This window comes from Cetorhinus maximus, chromosome 22, assembly GCF_964194155.1.
Source record: "Cetorhinus maximus chromosome 22, sCetMax3.hap1.1, whole genome shotgun sequence".
Lineage (NCBI taxonomy): Eukaryota > Metazoa > Chordata > Chondrichthyes > Lamniformes > Cetorhinidae > Cetorhinus > Cetorhinus maximus.
In genome coordinates this window covers 56,406,138-56,426,718 of record NC_135900.1, presented here as the reverse complement: position 1 = coordinate 56,426,718, position 20,581 = coordinate 56,406,138, and the positions used below count along the sequence as shown (strand labels likewise).

At 40.5% G+C, this 20,581-nt stretch overlaps 1 protein-coding gene across 3 annotated transcripts in view; it reads right to left on the bottom strand.

The window, feature by feature from the left end:
- LOC144696719 (uncharacterized) overlaps positions 1 to 20,581 on the bottom strand; it is a 132,954-nt gene that overhangs the window by 20,096 nt on the left and 92,277 nt on the right. For 2 of the 3 annotated variants that reach the window (XM_078568363.1, XM_078568362.1), the window contains one exon: positions 15,331 to 16,220. The exons of the other annotated variant lie outside the window; for it this stretch is intronic. Coding sequence is in view for 1 of the 2 variants with exons in the window: in XM_078568362.1 (XP_078424488.1) it covers positions 16,069 to 16,220 (152 nt within the window). In the remaining variant the exon portion in view is untranslated. Of the gene's footprint in view, positions 1 to 15,330; positions 16,221 to 20,581 lie in introns of those variants that run through there. 3 annotated transcript variants of the gene reach the window in all.

Here is a 20,581-nt window from a genome sequence, read left to right as displayed (position 1 = left end):
CCATGTCTCTTTTTATTGGCCAAGTGATTTAAACCAGGACACATTATTGCAGCTGAAGAGTACAGGTAAGAAATTCACTTTTAAAATATTTAACATCCAAGTTAATTAATTAAATAGAGTAGAGATGGCTGGGCAGGCGATGTGTTGCAGCTATAGTATATGGGAGCTGGTGGATGCCGGGACGATCCAGTTGTCATGGTCCATGTAGGTACAATGACATAGGTAGGGCTAGGAAAGAGGTTCTGCTGAGGGCTCAGCTCAGCTCAGGGCTAAATTACAAAGCAGAACCACAAAGGTAATAATCTCCAGTTTACTACCTGAGCCATGTGCAAATTGACACTGAGTAAATAAGATTAGAGAGGTAAATGTGTAGCTCAAAGATTAATGTGGGAGAAATGGGTTCCGATTCATGGGGCACTGGCACCAGTACTGGGAAAGGAGAGAGCTGTTCTGTTGGGATGGGCTTCATTTCAACCATGCTTGGGACCAGTGTCCTGGCAAATCGTATAACTAGGGTTGTAGATAGGACTTTAAACTAATTAGTGGGGGTTGGGGGGGTGGGGTTCAATTGAAGGGAAGCTTAAAAAATCAAAAGGAAACAAGACAGCAGAGACGCAGGGCAGTGAAGAGGCGAACAATAATCTAAGTGACAGGAAGGGGCAGAAAATAGCAGAAGAGTGCAGCAGAAATCAGTACCAGAATGGGCAATAATGGTAAATAGTCAAAGCTTAAGGCTCTTTATCTGAATGCACGCAGCATTTGTAACAAGATAGACGAGTTGACGACATAAATAGAAATAAATAAATATGACTTGATAACTATTACAAAGACGTAGTTGCAGGGTGACCAAGGCTGGGAACTCAATATTCAATGGTATTCGACATTCTGGAAAAATAGGCAAAAAGGAAAAGGAGGTGGGGTAGCTTTGTTAATAAAGGAAGGTATCAGTGTGATGGTGAGTAGTGGCATAGATGCATTAGATCGTGATGTGGAATCAGTTTGGGTGGAAATAAGGAATAGCAAGGGGAAGAATTCATGGGTGGAAGTCGTCTATAGGCCCCTGAAGAGTTGCCTCACTGTAAGACAAAGTATAAATTGGGAAATAATGGAGGTGTGTAAGAAGGACGCTACAATTGTCATGGGTGATTTAAATCTGCATATTGACTGGGCAAATCAAATTGGCAGGGGTAACATGGAAGACGAATTTGTAGAGTGCATCAGGGATTGTTTCTTAGAGCAATACATTGCAGAACAGGTTACTTTAGATCTAGTAATGTGTAGAGGTGGAGTTAATAAGAGATATCCTAGTTAAGGATCCTCTAGGGGGCAACGATCGCAATATGGTAGAATTTGAAATTCAGTTTGAGGGCGAGCAACTTGGGTCTCAAACCAGTATCCTCAACTTAAATAAGGGCAATTGCAGAGGTATGAAGAAAGAATTGTCTAAAGTGGGCTGAGAAAATAAACTAAGGGGAAGGTCAGTGGATGAGTAGTGGCAGACATTTAAGCAAATATTTCATAATGCTCAGCATAAATTTATCCCTGTTTAAAAAAAAGGACTCTATGAAAAGGATGAACTGCTTGTGGTTAACAAAGGTGGTCAAGGAGAGTATCCAATCAAAGTCTAAGGCATAAAAAAACGCCAAAAAGTAGTGATAGGCCAGGAGATTGGGATTTTTTTTTTAGGAACCAGCAGTGGATGACTACAAAGCTAATAAAAAGGGAGAAAATTGATTACAAAAGTAAATCGGCAAGAAATATAAAAACAATCAGCAAGAGCTTCTACGGATATATAAAGGGAAAGAGTGACTAAAGTGAACGTAGGGCCCTTTGAGGACGTGGCTGGAGAATTGATAAGCGGAACAGGGAAATAAATGGCAGATAATTTAAACCAGTATTTTGCATCAGTCTTCATGGTAGAGGACACTATAAACATCCCAAAGATATCCACTAAGCAAGGAGCTAATGGGAGGAAAGATCTAGTAACAGTCTCTATCACTAGGGACAAAGTATTTGACAAGCTAATGGGACTAAAGGCAGACAAGTTGCCAGGACCTGATAGCCTGCATCCAGGGGTTTTAAAAGAAGTGACTGCAGAGATAGTTGGAGGCGTTGATCGAAATATGTCAGAACTCACTGGATTCCAGGTGGGTCCCAGCGGATTGGAAAACCGCTAATGTGATGCCCCTGTTCAAGAATGGAGGGAGACAAAGGGCAGGAAACTATAGGCCAGTCAGCCTAACATCTGTGGTTGGGAAAATGTTAGAGGCCATTATTAAGGAATAATTAGCATGACATTTAGAAAAGCTTAACACAATCAAACAGAGTCAACAAGGTTTTGTGAAAGGAACATCATGTTTGACAAATTTGCTAGAATTCTTTGAGGACATAACAAGCAGAGCTGACAAAGGGGGACCAGTAGATGTAGTGTATTTGGATTTCCAGAAGGCATTTGATAATGTGCCACATAAAAGGTTATTGCACAAGATAGGAGCTCACGGTATTGGGGTAATGTATTAGCATGGATTGAGGATTGGTTAACACACAGAAGGCAGAGAGTTGGGATTAACAGGTCTTTTTCAGTTTAGAAAGACGTAACTAGTGGAGTGCCACAAGGATCAGTCCTAGGGCCACAATTATTTACTATCTATATTAATGACTTTAAGGAGAGGGCAGAGTGTAATGTACCCAAATTTGCTGACAATACAAAAATAGGTGGGAAGGCATGTTGTGATGATGAGGACATAAGGGATCTGCAAGGGGATATAGATAGGTTGAGTGAGTGGGCAAAAACTTGACAGATGGAGTTTAAGTTAGGAAAGTGTAAGGTTGTGCAGTTTGGTAGGAAGAATCAAAAAGCAGGCTATTATTTAAATAGAGAGAGACTCCAAAAAAGTGCAGAGGGATCTGTGTTCTTGTGGATAAAACACAAAGTTAGTATGTGGATGCAGCAAGTAATTAAGAAGGCAAATAGAATTTTGGCCTGTATTGCTAGGGGGTTGGAGTTTAAAAATAGGGAAGTCTTGTTACAACTGTACAGGGTGTTGGTGAGGCCACACCTGGGGTACTGTGTACAGTTTTGGTCCCTGTATTTAAGAAAGGATATACTGGCATTGGAGGCAGTTCAAAAGAGATTCACTAGGCTGATTCCTGGGATGAAGGGGTTGACTTATCAAGAACGGCTAAACAGGTTAGGCCTTTATTCATTAGAGTTTAGAAGAATGAGGGGTGATCTTATTGAAGCATACAAGATTCTGAGGGGGCTTGACAGGATAATGTTGAGAAGATGTTTCCACGAGTGGGGGAATCTCAAACTAGGGAACATAATTACAGAATAAGGGGACACTCATTGCGAAGGAATTTATTCTCTCAGAGGGTAGTGAATGTCTTCAATTTTCTACCCCAGAGAGTTGTGGAGGCCAGATGACAAAGTATTTAAAGAGGAGGTAGATAGATTTTTCAAATATCAGGGAGTTGAGGGCTATGAGGAGCTGGCAGGAAAGTGGAGTTGAAGCCTGGGGCAGATCAGCCCTGATCTTATTGAATGGTGGGGCAGGCTTGAGGGGCTGAATGGCCTACTCCTGATCCTATTTCTTATGTTCTTATGTCTCACTCAGGCTGAAGTCACCCCCTGTGGCCATGTGCCTCTTATTGACACCTCTTACTAGTCGTTGTACAATCAACTAATGGGAAGAGTTTTTCCTTGTTTACTTTATTCAAGTCTGTCATAATCTTGTACACCACTCTCAAATCTCCCTTCAATCTTCTTTGTCCCAAGGTGAACAACCCCAGCCTTTCCAACTTAACCTTGTAACTAAACCCCACCTCCTCACTCCCCATTTCTAGAACCATTCTGCTAAATCTCTTCTACGCCCTTTCAAGGATCATTACAGCCCATACCCTCTGACCTCTGGGACATCAAAGCCACTGAACACCTGACACCACCTCCCTCCCCCTGCCCCCATTCAACCCAAATACCTTACACGCTTGCATGTCTTCTCAAAGTGGCTGGAACTTTAAGCCTACTGCTTTACAGCAGCTTGTGCCATAAAAAAAACAGGGCATGTCTTCCTTACCTCCGACTCCCCGACATTCGACTGAAGACCTCAAGAACCCGCTGCACTGCACTGTTCTCACCCGGTCCGAGTCAGAATGTCAGGCGAGAGAGGTGCAGCTGCATTTCAGTGTAAGTAAATAGGAGCGGAGTGGCATCTTTGCTAAAGTGTGATGACCAGAACTGGACACAATAGGGGCCTAACCAAGACTTTATAAAGGTTCAATATAGTTTATCTGCTTTTATACTCGATGCCTCTATTTATGAAGCCCAGTATCCATACACTTTATGCCCTGCCACCTACAAAGATCGATGCAATGCATCCCCAGGTCCCTCCGTTCATTACACTCTTAAGAACTGTGCCATTAAGTCTACATTGACTCTCCCCATTCCTTTTGCCAGAATTCATTATGTCACACTTCTCTGTATTAAATTCCATCTGCCGCCTGTCCACCCATTCTGCTAGCCTATGTCCTGTTGCATACAATTTGTACCATCCTCACCGTTTGTCATTCCTCCAAGATTAGTATCATTGGAAAATTTTGAAATTTTACTCTGTATTCCAAGATCCAAATCATTTATATCTTGTTGAAAAAGCAGTGGCCCTTGAGGAATACCACTACCATTTTCCAATACAACAACCACCATCTACCACAACTCACTGTTTTCTGTCCTTAAGCCAATCTTTCTTTTACCCAATTGCACGCTGATCCTCCTATTACATGAGCCTCAATTTTGTTAACCAGCCTTTTATGTTTTACCTTGCCAAACACTGCCTTAAAATCCATATAGTTAACATCTAACATCTTCAACCTTCTGTTACTTCATCAAAAAAGCAATTAGGCTAGTCAAACACGATCTGCCTTTTATACATCCATGCTAGCTCTCCTTAATTAACTCCAACGTTTCCTAAGTGCTGTTAATTTTTGTCCCTGATTAAGGATTCCAAAACCGTATCCACCTGTGATGAACGATGTATAGTTTTTAAGCTGAATTATCATGTATGTATGCATTTTTGTGTTAAGGAAGGTAGAGTGCTTTCAGTTTCATGTAGGTTTGGTATGAGTCTTGGTGCCAGAAGTCTGGATGGACATGTGGCTGAAAGGTCAGTCTTTTACAACCCTGAGTTCAAAATAAAAGCAAAGAGCTGCAGATGCTGGAAATCCAAAACAAAAACAGAAACAGAAATACCTGGAAAAACTCAGCAGGTCTGGCAGCATTGGTGGAGAAGAGCACAGTTGACATTTCGAGTCCTCATGACCCTTCAACAGAACTAAGTAAAAATAGGAAAGGGGTGAAATATAAGCTGGTTTAAGTGGGGGGGTGGTGGCGGGTGTTGGGACAAGAAGCCAGTGATAGGTGGAGATAACCAAAAGATGTCACAGACAAAAGGACAAAGAGGTGTTGAAGGTGGTGATATTATCTAAAGGAATGTGCTAATTAAGGGTAGAAAGCAGGACAAACAAGGTACAGATAGATCTAGTGGGGGTGGGGTGGGGTGAAGGAATACTAAAAAGGCTAAAAGGTAGAGATAAAACAATGGGTGGAAATACATTTAAAAATAATGCAAATAGGTGGGAAAAGAAAATTCTATATAAATTATTGGAAAAAACAAAAAGGAGGGGGAAGAAACGGAAAAGGGGTGGGGATGGAGGAGAGTTCATGATCTAAAATTGCTGAACTCAATATTCAGTCCAGAAGGCTGTAAAGTGCCTAGTCGGAAGATGAGGTGCTGTTCCTCAAGTTTGCGTTGAGCTTCACTGGAACAATGCAGCAAGTCAAGGACAGACATGTGGGCATGAGAGCAGGGTGGAGTGTTGAAATGGCAAGCGACAGCGAGGTCTGGGTCATTCTTGCAGACAGACCGAAGGTGTTCTGCAAAGCGGTCACCCAGTCTGCGTTTTGTCTCTTCAATGTAGAGGAAACCGCATTGGGAGCAACGAATGCAGTAGACTAAGTTGAGGGAAGTGCAAGTGAAATGCTGCTTTACTTGAAAGGAGTGTTTGGGCCCTTGGACGGTGAGGAGAGAGGAAATGAAGGGGCAGGTGTTGCATCTTCTGTGGTTGCATGGGAAGGTGCCGTGGGAGGGGGTTGAGGAGTAGGGGGTGATGGAGGAGTGGACCAGGGTGTCACGGAGGAAACGATCCCTACGGAATGCCACCGGGGGGGTGAAGGGTAGATGTGTTTGATGGTGGCATCATGCTGGAGTTGGCGGAGGAGTAAAGCAAGTAAAGTAAAGCAGCATTTCACTTGCACTTCCCTCAACTTAGTCTACTGCATTCGTTGCTCCCAATGCGGTTTCCTCTACATTGAAGAGACAAAACGCAGACTGGGTGACCGCTTTGCAGAACACCTTCGGTCTGTCTGCAAGAATGACCCAGACCTCGCTGTCGCTTGCCATTTCAACACTCCACCCTGCTCTCATGCCCACATGTCTGTCCTTGACTTGCTGCATTGTTCCAGTGAAGCTCAACGCAAACTTGAGGAACAGCACCTCATCTTCCGACTAGGCACTTTACAGCCTTCTGGACTGAATATTGAGTTCAGCAATTTTAGATCATGAACTCTCCTCCATCCCCACCCCTTTTCCGTTTCTTCCCCCTCCTTTTTGTTTTTTCCAATAATTTATATAGAATTTTCTTTTCCCACCTATTTGCATTATTTTTAAATGTATTTCCACCCATTGTTTTATCTCTACCTTTTAGCCTTTTTAGTATTCCTTCACCCCACCCCACCCCCACTAGATCTATCTGTACCTTGTTTGTCCTGCTTTCTACCCTTAATTAGCACATTCCTTTAGATAATATCACCACCTTCAACACCTCTTTGTCCTTTTGTCTGTGACATCTTTTGGTTATCTCCACCTATCACTGGCTTCTTGTCCCAACACCCGCCACCACCCCCCCACTTAAACCAGCTTATATTTCACCCCTTTCCTATTTTTACTTAGTTCTGTTGAAGGGTCATGAGGACTCGAAACGTCAGCTGTGCTCCTCTCCACAGATGCTGCCAGACCTGCTGAGTTTTTCCAGGTATTTCTGTTTCTGTTTTTGCCTGAGATTCAAGAGATGGGTTGAGGGGGTTGAGAGTTCAGGGATTCAAAAGCGAAGTTGAAAAACCTTACTGTTGCTAGCAACAGTATTCAAGTGACAGAGTGACAGAGAAAGACATGTGGTGAGAGGCAGTTCAGTCAGCAGGAAACAGGGAGAGAAGACAGGAATTTTAAGCCCTCTGATAAGAAAAAACACAATGCTACTGGCTGAGTGGGTTTAGGAAACTCATTATTGCTTCATCTGCAGAGCAAACATGAGTTTAGAGTGCGGTTTTTGGAGTCTCCGTACGAGTTGGGTGAGAAGCATCAAGTGAATGCTCAAGAATTCACTGGAAGAAAACCATTTGCACGTGTGCCAGTCCCTAGCAAGGAGCCTTTGTGTCAAGCCAGTGGTAACTCTTCATTGGTTTATGCATTTGTAAAGATATTGCTGGGTAAAGAAATATTAGGAAATTGAATCACCTTCTTGTGCTTGTATTGAGATCTTTTTGTCTGGTGTAATATAGTTCATTTTTCTTGTTTTAATAAATATTTTATTATTTGCATTAATAGCTCATCAGCATACTCCTGTAAATTTGTTTAGTAACTTTCGTCCACAGTTTCTAAATAAGTTACAATCTATCAAGCCAGGTTTCAGTCTGGGATCTGATTTGTCCAGTATTAACATCAGCTGGGGTCGTAACACCATCACTGATGTTAGACTAACTGGCCTATAACTTGCTAGGCCTGACCTTGCACCCTTTCTTAAAAAAGGGTGCCACATTTACCACTCTCCAATCCTCTGCCAGCTCCCCCATATCTAAGGAAACTTGAAAAATTAAGGCAAACCTTTGCGTTATTTCCACCCTACTTCCTTTAGAACCTCCAGAGGTCCCCAGCATCACAGATGCCAGTCTTCAGCCAATTCGATACACTCCACATGATATCAAGAAACGGCTGAAGGCACTGGATACTGCAAAGACTATGGGCCCTGACAATATTCCGACAATAGTACTGAAGACTTGCGACATCCCTAGCCAAGCTGTTCCAGTACAGCTATAACACTGACATCTACCCAGCTATGTGGAAGATTGCCCACATATGTCCTGTACAGAAAAGCAGGACAAATCCAACCCGGCCAATTACCGCCCCATCAGTCTACTCTTGATCATCAGTAAAGTGATGGAAGGGGTCATCAACAGTGTTATCAAGTGGCAGCTGCTCACTGACACCCAGTCTGGGTTCTGCCAGCACCACTCAGCTCCTGACCTCATTATAGCCTTGGTTCAAACATGGACAAAAGAGCTGAACTCTAGAGGTGAGGTGAGAGTGACTGCCCTTGACATCAAGGCTGCATTTGTCCGAGTGTGGCATCAAGGAGCCCGAGCAAAACTGGAGTCAATGGGAATCAGGGGATAACTCTACACTGGCTGGAGTCATATCTAACACAAAGGAAGATGGTTGAGGCTTTTGGAGGTCAGTCATCTCAGCTCCAGGACATCACTGCAGGAGTTCCTCAGGGTAGTGTCCTTGGCCCAACCATCTTCAGCTGCTTCAGCAATGATCTTCCTTCCATCATAAGGTCAGAAGTGGGGATGTTTACTGACGATTGCGCAATGTTCAGCACCATTCATGGCTCCTCAGATACTGAAGCAGTCCATGTCCAAATGCAGTAAGACCTGGACAATATCCAGGCTTGGGCTGACAACTGGCAAGTAACATTCATGCCACACAAGTGTCAGGCAATGACCATGTCCAGTAAGAGAGAATTTAACCATTGCCCCTTGACATTCAATGGCATTACCATCACTGAATCCCCGACTATCAAAATCATGAACTGGACTGGACTAGCCATATAATACTGTGGCTACAAGAACAGGTCAGAGGCTAGGAATCCTGTGACAAGTAACTCACTTCACGGCTTCCCAAAGCCTGTCCACCACCTACAAGGCACAAGTCAGGAATGTGATGGAATACTGTCCACTTGTCTGGATGAGTGCAGTTCCCACAACACTCAAAAAGCTTGGCACCATCCAAGACAAAGCAGACCACTTGATTGGCACCACATCCACAAACATTCACTCCCTCCACCACATACGCACAGTAGCAGCAGGTTGTACCATCTACAAGATGCACTTCAGGAATTCACCAAAGCTCCTTAGCACCTTCCAAAGCCACAACCACTACCATCTAGAAGGACAAGGGCAACAGATAGATGAGGAACACCACCACCTGCAAGTTCCCCTCTAAGTGACTCAACATCCTGACTTGGAAATATATCGCTGTTCCTGAGTCAAAATCCTGGGATGCCCTTCCTAACAGCACTGTGGGTGTACCTATACCACATGGGCTGCAATGGTTCAAGAAGGCAGCTCACCACTGCCTTCTCAAGGGCAACTAGGGATGGGCAATAAATGCGAGCGAAGCCCACATCCTGTGAATGAATTTTTAAAAAACCTGCCTGCAAGTCGCCTGGACCAGTTCACTTATCTACCCTAAGCATATTGAACCTTTCCAGTATTTTCCCCATAAATTTTCACACTACCCATTGCCTCCACCATCTCTGCTTCTATTAATATTTTAATAGCATCCTCTTCCTTAGTAAACACCGATACAAAGAATTCATTAAGTATTTTAGCCTTGCCCTGCACCTCTAAGTATATATCACCTTCTTTATCCCTAGTAGGACCCAGTCCATCTCTCACTACCTGCTTACCATTTACATGCTGGCAGATTTTTGGGTTCTCTTTTATGTTGACTGCTGTTAGGGGGAAATTAAAAATGCTAATAGAGAATACAGCAAGAATTTACTGAAAAACCCCTAAAATCTCCAGGCAGACATGGTTGCTAAACATATTAAGAGTTGAAGATTACCAGATGAACATTGCACAGCCTTGAGAGTCAGACTGGAGACAAAAGTATGACATAAATTAGATTAGGTGTACTCCTCTCTCACATAGGGAAGGGGCAGATGGTTCCAGCTTAGATATGGGAAGATGAACAATGGACAAAGAGGCAGCTTTGATGAAACACAAACAGTTTTGAGTTGTAAGAACCAAGGTCTTTGCGTACATGTTTTAATTTTGATTGGATAATATAATTATGTATACATCCTTTAGAATAATTGGTTAGCACAATCATATGTTTATGTAATCAATAGGATAAAGTTAGTATGGAACTGGTGTGTCGGTTACTGATTGGATGTATTCAAATGGAATCAAATGTATTGTGATAAGAAAAAGTACAAAAGTAATGAAATGTAATCAATCTGGGAGCTGTGTCTTCATTCTTAGGAATGATTGCGGCTCCCTTGCATATGCTTGAATAAAACCGGTTAAAAGGAAGCCTGAGTCTCTGTGGTCGTTGCAGGATTGGAGAGTGTAACATCTCCTCTTCTCCGCCCCTCTCAACCTATTGCCTTTATCAGGTGAGTTCTTCAAATGAAAACCAGATACGAATCATACAGCCTCCATTTTTGTTTCTTTATCTCCCTCATCATCCAAGGAGCTTTGGCTCCCTTTCACCCTTGTTGGAATGTACTGAGCCTGTAGCTGAAGCATCTCTTCCTTAAGAATAACCCATTAATCCATTACAGTTTTTCCTGTCACTCGCAGGTTCTATTTTACCCTGGTTACATCCCCTCTCATCACATTGAAATTATCCCTCTTCCAATTAAAAGTTCTATTAGATTGTCATTGCTCTCCTCCATTACTAATCTAAACCTCATTACACAATGATCACTCTTACCCAAATGTTCCACCGCACACAACCAGTCCACCTCATTTCCCAGCACCAGATCCAACAATGCCTTCTTTCTAGTGGGGCCAAGAACATGCTGATCAAGGAAATTCTCCTGAACAGAATTCAGAAGTTCCTCCCCTTCCTTATCCTGTCTAGTGAGAGAGCAGGAAAGTAGGAAGATGATGCTATCAAAATCATAGTGAAAGAGGAGATGGTTGAGATACTGGATGGGCTAAAAACTGTAGAAGTACTAGAAAAGCTGACTGTACTTAAAAGTTAATTAAGTCAACAGAACCAGATGTGATGCATGAGAATGCCGACGAAAGCAAGTGTGGAAATTGCAGAGGTGCTGGTCATAACCTTCAAATCATCCGTAGATACAGGGGTGGTGGCAGAGAACTGGAGAATTGTGAATGTTATGTCCTTGTTGAAAAAAGGGTGTAATTATAAACCCGGAAACTATAGGCCAGTCAGTTTGACCTCAGTGCTGGAAATCCTTTCCCTTCTCAAACCCATTCCTAGCTTTCCTGAAACTCCACATACGAATATCTTCATTCAGGTTTCTCTTTACCACAATGTCCTTTGAGAAATGAGACAACTGGGAGAAGAAAACAAAAGCACAATATTTTACATCTTCAAGCCTTATCCAATCAAAAAGATTAAGGTTGATTGAGAGAAATGTTCTCTGTGGAGTGATGATCTACCTTTTGAAGAATGAAGAATGTTTTGCCTAAGTAATCTACTTATCTTCCTAATTTATTCAGCCATCACTTACAATATATGACAACTGCACAAATTATTTGAAATGGGTCTCCAAGAACTTACACCAAGTCACCTTGGAGTACCACAGAGGTCACCTGTTCAAAATAGTAAGGCGATGACCCTTTGAGAAAAGCACAAAGCTGATAGAATAATCAATTGCTGCAATCGTAACTGTTCTGGGTTGGCTCTCTGAAGACCCATGCAACTGGACACCAGTGGAGACCGGAGACAGTGTCATATCTGGTTGTTCAATTGGGTTGGAGGTCTTCCTCCATGGGAACTTCCCAAACTCACTAGACTTAGTTTTCAGCAGTTCTGATTCTAATATCACATGATACAGCGAAAGATTTCCCCACCACCCTTATGGGCTCTTGGTGCTCTCCTAACTGGGACATGTCATGTCATAACTAACATCTTATTGAGATGCCGAAAACCCACCTCACAAGTCTGACTAGACTGGCATTTTTGACATTTTGACTGAATTTACAACTCAGTTTCAATTTGTTCCTTGGACAAGTCTTTGGCTAAGAATAGGGAATGAATGAAATAGAGCTGAGATTTCCTTTCTACATTGCACGAGAGTTGATGAATGTTTTAAGGGACCTGGTGACAAAGAAACCCAGGCCAGTGCTCAATGTTGTTGTATAAGGAGCTGTGACAAATAAAGTGGAACCAGATGATCTACTTAATTTAATCACTTATTCAAATCTTTCCCTTAGGTCTCCTGGATACAAGTAAATTGGTGGACAGGGGCATAGGCATCAATGCTGTTGTCATGTTTTGCAACATATATCAAGAGCCCCCAACCATGAAGGTAAATAAATTGCTTAGATTCTCTTCAGTATTTTACCTCAGCATTAGCCAGTATGGCAGCAGGACATCATGGGAGTTTGGCTTAGAGCTCAAATACCAATGGCTGATTTCTGAATAACTGTTGGCACTAGTTAGGCATTGCACCACAGTTGATGATCCGGAAATTGTCTTACATTTAGTGACTGATACTGGAGAGGGTTAGACGATACACCAAAATCTGCTGTCTCCATCATATTAAGTCCAACAGAACACTTTCCAACTTCTACCCTGAAGTGGCTCTCATAATAAGTTCTCTCTTTCTCGGTCTGGTGTTTGAAGTGCATCACATCAAACTCAATCAAGGAATCTCCTTTCCCTTTGTGAACTTGATTCATACATTCACGTGGTCAGGATTCCTTTTTGCAATTTTGATCATCTCTGCCAGCCTCGAAGCCTTGTTCTATTCAGAGCAAGTTGGACACCAAGTTGGGTACAAAATAAAGGGCACTGGGGATAGAAGTTCTGACTGTCACTTACTAGAAAATCCTGCACAACAAATCGTATACAATAAAAAGCAAAACTGAGTCTGGGCTCCAACATTCCATTAAGTCCAAAAAAAATCAAAACTAGGTGAAGCACAAACTTAAAACTCAACAAAAATAAATGTTGCAGAACAAGTGAGGTGCTTCCTATTGTGTTCATTTCAGGTATTTGGAGTGAATTGAATTGGGAGGGAGAAAAAAACTGAAGATGTGGCAGAAATTAGTCAACAGGGTTGAGTTGATCTAAAGTGCGAAAATTAACCATCTGTCTTAGATTCTAAAGAACTCTGATACTCAATTATCCATAGTCTAAGGGGACCTATACCAAAAGGTCTGGAAGGCTGACAGATGGTTGGAGTAATACTGCAAAGCACTGTAACAAAGGACTTGATTCATGAAGAATCTCTAGTGACCTACTTAAAAAAAGCATCTGCGCATCAAATCAGAGCATCTTGCAGGTATTATAAAGGGTTCATTTTTTAAAGAAAAACTTCAAGACATTAACACTGAGCACACTGCTTTGAAAGCCTAGTGCTCGAGTTACGCTATAATTACAATTGTAAAGGAGATTTCATTTTTTTTCCTAATATTACTGCGGGATACTGAAGCAGGCTTGTGGAGGCTATGTGTTGTGTGTGACTAATTTAATTAAACTGAAGACAGTCAGGCTGCAAGGTTTAAATCAAAGGGATTAGGTGTAAGGCAGCATTTTGAAATGGAAATGGACAAACTAACATTTGCATTTGTAGATAAGTTGAAAGGTTGTTTGAATTTCAAAGGGGAATTAGAAGGTAACAAGGAAAATGGTTACATCTTACAGGAGTTCATAGATAAACAAGCAAGGTTATCATGTTTTATTGACCCAAGAGCAAAGTCAAAATGGAAACATGGAAGATTTTTATATTCTGGGAAAAGTATCTTCCAAAGAAAGGTTGAAACAATGGGATTTAAAGATCAAAAGGGAGAAAATATATTTAAGGAAAGATTGAAAGCTGTATTGGGGTGGCCATGAGAGATCTTGAAAGGTGGGCTGTGCAAAGACAGACTTGTGAAGAAACAGCCTTTAGCCACCCCAGAGAAGGTGGGGTGCTTGTTCCAGAAAGCAAGGTTTTGTTAAAAGTCTTGGAATTCCATTATCGAGTGAGAGAAGCTGTTAAATACCTCCCTTATAGCAACAGTGGGTGCCTTGTGGTAATATTACTGGATGTTTTATAGATTAACAATGTATTTGGGCTATTGCCTGGAAAAGGGTGTTTATTTGGGAGTCTAGCTAAGTATAAATCTTTTGGCAATTGTTATAAGGCTAAATTTAACTAATTGTACTCTTGTGCACTTAAGTTCTCTTTTTTATTAATAAATGTTACAATTTAATATTTAAAATCTCCAAAATTAGTAGTGGACTCTTTACTTCAGAACACATACCTTCTCTTAATAAAAACTGTCATGAAGTTATTAATGTATATATTATTGGAAAATCTTTTTCTTTTAAAATAGAGGTTTAATCTGTGGGTGTTTTAATTGGATTAAAGCCAGCTAGTCTGGATGCTTTGATGTGTCCTAGTTTTGAGATGTAAGAGGTCGAGGGCATTTGTGTTTTTTTTGAATAGAGCAACCAAGTGGGGTGAAATCTGGCACCTAGCTAGCAGAGACCAAGCAATGTTTATATTACTAATAAAATTGGTGCTATGAAAGGGGTTTTATTGTTAGAGGTGGAGTTCAAAGAGGCTGTTGATACATTAAGAATTTACATTCAATGAGATGTGCTGGATATAACCGGTAGCAGTTTTTGTGTGTGCAGAGCAGAGGCAATGCAATATCAAAGAAGCCTTCAACTGTCTCCACAGGAGCCAAAGTGAGAGGAATCTCATTTTGAATTCGCAAGGTAAAATGTTTTGCCTGGTGTCTGGTAAGTCTATGGGTGCTATTGCCTTAATGGAGATTGGTTTGGGAATTTGTTAAAAGTTATAATAGTAGTAATTTGTAGCCATGTGTATATATTTTTATATATACATATATATTTGTGTAAATTAATAAAATGTTTCATTTAGTTTAATATAAAACCTCTAGAATTGATGGTTTGATTCCTGAATTTAGAGTTGCACCTCAAACATACCACTTAAAATAAAGATTATGACAGTTGTTTAAAGTTTCCTTCCAAGATTTTTTAAATAACTCAGCTTTACCAAGTGCTGGGTCATAACAATACGAATTGCAAATTGTTGTGATAGCTTGGCCAAGTTTCCCTTTGGAATTTGTTCAGCCAGGCAATTACCACCTGCCATATCATAATGCTTTTAGAAATGCCAGATATTAAAATTTTTTGCAGCGCCATAAAAATGAAACTGAAAAATTCTATAGGTCTCAGGAGATACTGTTGTAATTTTATAGTAAGGTTTGAAGTAGATTTGAACTTTGTCAATATTCTTTAATAACATACAATTTTGACATCTAAACAAGTGAATAACTTCACAAACTAGCAAAACAATGGTTAGGAACTTCTTTCATTTGCAAACATTATGCAAAATGTTATGGTCACATGGAAGTAGAAAATGTAGTGTCAAAAAATTACGAAGTTCAATATTAAAAAATGGCTTTATAAACAATATATTGAAGCCAATTTACCAGTATTTCAGATCAAAATTATACATTCTGAAAATACAATGCACTTACTTAGCACAGCAAGAAATTCTCTCCCAGCCACGTGTTTCTTTATTCATAGTTATAAGTGGCACATTGTTTAACACGGTGTAAAAAAATCAGCTTGATTTATATACTGAAATCAATATATGTACAATTCAACTGAGGTACTAGTCAAGTCAAATGAGGCAACTGTCTCAGGTTTTGATGGAATCTGATCTCAAAGTAATAGCTCCAAAGGGAATTGCCTGAAATAACTAATTCGTTAGACAACCTATGAAATATCTGAACGCAATTAGCACAGATTTATGACAAATGAACAATTGAACCTTTTCACTCTTGGCCTTGGTAGTATCATAAGAAAATGTTACTTAAACGCTTAAAAGTAGTAACAAAAAAAAAATCACCATTGTATTTCATACAAATTAATGGTTTATCTTTCTTAAAAAAAAGGGTCAATATTAAAGGTTGCCAGTCAAGAAAGGAGCAAGAGAAACTTCATTACACAATTATTGGGATTTGGCTCTGGCTTTCGCCCTGGCTTTGCAGGGCTTTCCAGAAACAGGTAGTAGACTGACGAGAACAGCACGTTCTCCTGACGAGGAGCAAGTTTTATCCCGGATCATAACACGACAGTTATAGTTGGGTAGAAGCTTGGCATCTGTCACAAACAACAAAAAAAAATTAGCACCCAAGAATCAAAGTGAAGTACGTTAGCTTATTCAACATTAGTTTATTTTTCACTCCCTCATTTCCTGAAAATGCTGATTCAATTGGTTCTACAGATGCCAATTTGACTTTAATAGCATGCCCACTTGACCATTTTTATGTAAAGAACTTTCATTTACACAGCTTCTTTTATACCCTTGGAATATCCCAAAAATACTTCACAGTAAAAACCTATTCAGTGATTGTTGACAGGTTATTTGATATAATGGGATTGAGATAATCACGATTGATGCTAATCCTGTCGTTGTCCAGTATCGAGAAATAGCTTTTATTATCACGAAGGAGGATTTTTAGCTGCATTTTCCCTACCTATCTTAGAAAAACAGAGGCCAATTTTTATTCTGACAGTTGCTTCAACTAATTCAGCAGACAGAGGGACCAAACTCAGGACCATTTTGATCAGTAAAATTCAGTATCACACCTTAAAGTATGCTTATTGCTTGTGCATTTAGCGCAGCCTTTTCATCCTTAAATATTCTCCTGAAGGTGATGATTCATGTTGGATCAGCTCAGTCAGCCCTTACACTTCACCAAAATGGCTATTCTTCATGTGCAATTACAGTGAGAGTTATCAAGTGATTTGACATGGGATGAGGAGTGGAGTGAAAAGAAACAAAGCTAAGACCTTTGTATAATAATCAGGAATGAGAACCAAGTAGTTTTCTTTCCTGCTTTCTTTGGCCTTAGTCTCACTGGGTAAAGTTATGTATCCCCATAATACCTTGCTTTCTATCTTTTTTTGCAAGTTTTGAAGATTTTTTTTGTTGTTGACATCCAAGAAAGAGAGCGTTTTCAAAGTTCATAGATTCACTTGGTTAAATGGTCAGTATACATACCCAAAGTATATCCTAATAAATGGATAAATGCAAATGGAAGAGGCAACTTTGTAACATAAGTGATCAGGTATCAGTGCCAATAGCAGCAAAATCCTCTTGATAAGCTGACAACAACAACAGTTCTCACCATCAACAATTGTCAACTATCTTACCTCAGAGTGGGAGGAACTATTTCTTAACCATCTGTTCAGATTTGCCAGCCTATACAGTTCATCTGCTGGTACTATTATTTTTTTTCCCCTTTATTCTTTCATGGGATGTGAGTGTCACTGGCAAGGTCAGCATTTGCTGCTCATCCCAAATTGCTCTTGAACTGAGTGGCTAATTCAGAGGTCGGTTAAGAATCAACCACATTGCGTCAGACCAGGTAAGGATAGCAGTTTCCTTCCCTAAAGGACATTAGTGAAACAGATGGGTTTTTATAACAATCAGTTATAATTTCGTGGCTTTATATTCCAGGATTTATTAATTGAATTCTAATTCTATTGTGGTGGGATTTGAACCCATGACTCCAGCATATTAGCTTGGACCTCTGGATTATTAGTCCAGTGACATTACCACTATGCCACCATCTCCCCATAAATCGTAATATCACTTGCATCAATTGCACTTACACAAAATTTGCTTTAAAGTCAAATTGAGAACTTTACATATGCAGCTTCCTTAACATAATAAAATACATTATCCAGTACAAACGGGACAACAACAGAAACTGACTCCATTAGGAAACTTACATTTACATAATGTAAAAGTGACAGTATGTCACAGTGAAGAAAGGACAATGAGTTGTTATTTTTATTTGCTTACCGATTTTAAGTGCTGCGACTGTAAGACACACAGGTTTTCTCATAAGTTTTAAAGAAAGAAAGTAGTATTCATTGTACTTAACATCCAATGTATCAAAAAAAATCCAACTCTCACATGCATCCAAGAGAGTCAAACACACAGAGAAGTAAGTTACAAGGAGGGAGGGTAGGTTAAATTGTTTAAGGGTGTCCAAAAGTGAATCATATAGGGATCTTGTTGTTGATGTGTTGGACGGTTTCAGGCCATGTTTGATGTTTTTTTTTCTAGATTCTGCAATGAGACAATTTAAAGGCTTGACGGCTGCTTGGTTCACACTGAAGACACTGCCTGCGACGTTTGTCTGGTCATAGGGCACAAGCTTGCAGAATGGCGAGTTATGTAAGTGTTCGGCCATCCTAAGAACTGCTGTTCAGTTCATTTAATGTTGTCGTCACTCTTTTTAAAAACTTATCCTCAGATTATAGCCCACTCAATAAAGTCATTTTCAATATAAATGATGGGTTTGTAACAGTGGCAAGAGAAGAGTATAGCGGGACTTTGGACCATTTATCATTAGTAGTGATGAGGCTTGTCTGAGGACAGGGAAGAGGCAGATGTGGGAATTAGAGATAGTTTAATTAAGTTAAATTCGTATTTGTAGGTATTAGGAATGAGTTTTAGCTTTAAAGTTTAAGCTTAATTTGTATTTCTGTATTTGTTGTGTTAAGAAAGGTCAAATTGAGTTTTAGTTTCACTTTAAAAGGTGCTTACCTTTCTAATGAGATTTTTATGACTGTTGCAGCTAAGTTAAATAAGGGTAGAGGAACTGGGCTGTTGTCTAGCAACAGGGATCCAAGAGAGGCAGGTCCCTCCCACAGACAGACACACACAAGAAACTAGAAACAACAGTTTGATTTGGAAGCTATTTGAGTTCAGTCGGTTTTGAAAGTAGCTGCCAGGAGAGACTGGAGCAAAGGGGACAGATTGCCAGTCCCAAGATCTAGGGGAGTAGAACAGGAGAAAGTCACTAGGAGACCTTCTAATCAAAGGAAGGACAGGAGCCTGGGAAAAGACGTTAATGAAGTTAAGAGTGAGGGGCAGAGAAAGGCTCCAAGCTTCAAGTTTAAAACTTCAAGCTTAAAGAGATAAAAGTTTACAAGAGGCCAGAAGATCCAAAGAGGCAACTGAAGGTCTGTATCTCTTTGCTATGGACATGTGAAGCAGTGGTACTGTTGACGGCTGAGTCGGTGAGAGAAAGTGTGAGGAAGACAGCTTGAATACATATGGTGACCCACCAGGAGAGCGGAATATTGGAAGGCAAGTTCGAGACCCTGGAGGAAGGTGTCTGAAAGCAAGCATTGGTTTGGGAGAAGATTCCAAAGTGAGTACTTGGAGAGTGGAGAATGAAAACCCTCATGTGAAAAACGGAGTTCGGTGAGACCGATTGGCACATGGCGTGATAAGTGTCTGCGGAGAGATCCATAGCACCTGTGTGGGATGGCATTTGTCACTTGGTTTCAGAGTGTGGTGTGCCTGACCACAGGGTGCCAAGTGGTTTACATGGACTGTGTACTTACTGTGAATATTAGAGTATAAGATAGCTTTTGTAACTCATGTTATCCTTACAAATATGTATATAATCTGTAAAGGTATAGTTGTGGGTGAAGGTGTATTATAAAATCATTCATCTTTTCGTATTAAATAAATGTTTTGTGCTTTTATTAAAAGTTCATGAGCTGACTCCAGTGACTCTGTTCAGTAGCCTCTCTCCATTTATCTAAGCAACAAAAATAAAAAGTTAGGATCTGGGTTCCTCTCTGGGATCAGGCTTGTGCAGGCGTAATCTCAGCTAGGATCATAACACAGAATTACTAATTTTTTTTTAACTTCTTATTGAAAAAGGATGAAGAACATTCTAGTGGTGTGGAGTGTGCAAGGGAGAAAACACGCTGGAAATCCTTTGGAAGTCATGCTGCAGTTGAAGGTGAACAAGGTGCTGGTTTTTAAATATTTACATTTTTTTTTATTATTCATTCATGGAATCTGGGCATCACTGGCTAGGCCAGCATTTATTGCCCATCCCTAATTGCCCTTGTTTAGAAGGCATTTATTTTTAAAGAGTCAACCACATTGCTGTGGGTCTGGAGCCAGACCAGGTAACGATGGCAGATTTCCTTCCCTAAAGGACATTAGTAAACCTATGATGGAAGATGGATTTTTACGACAATCAGCAATGGTTTCATGGTCATCATCAAATTTTATTCAATTCAAATTCCACCAGAGCATTACCCTGGATCTCTGGATCATCAGTCCAGTGACAATACCACTATGCCACCACCTCCCCCTTGGGTTATTCGTGGTGATTGCAAATACTTTCACCATTATCTTTCAAAGCTCACTTTAATCAGTTAAATCTTCCAATAGATTGGAAGGTAGCATTATTAAAAATGGAACAAGAGGCGGACCCTTTAGCTATCAACATGCAAGCCTTATCTTGATTTACAGAAAAACGTCCCAAGGCTTTGAAGCAAGATATTCTGTGGGATTTGTGAGCATGTATGCAGAGAAGAGCCAGACAGCCTGGGTTCGTTGAGAAATTCAAGTCTTCAGGTAATAACAAACTAGGCAGGGCAGTGCAATCAGAGGAAGCAGCTGAGAAACGACAAAACAA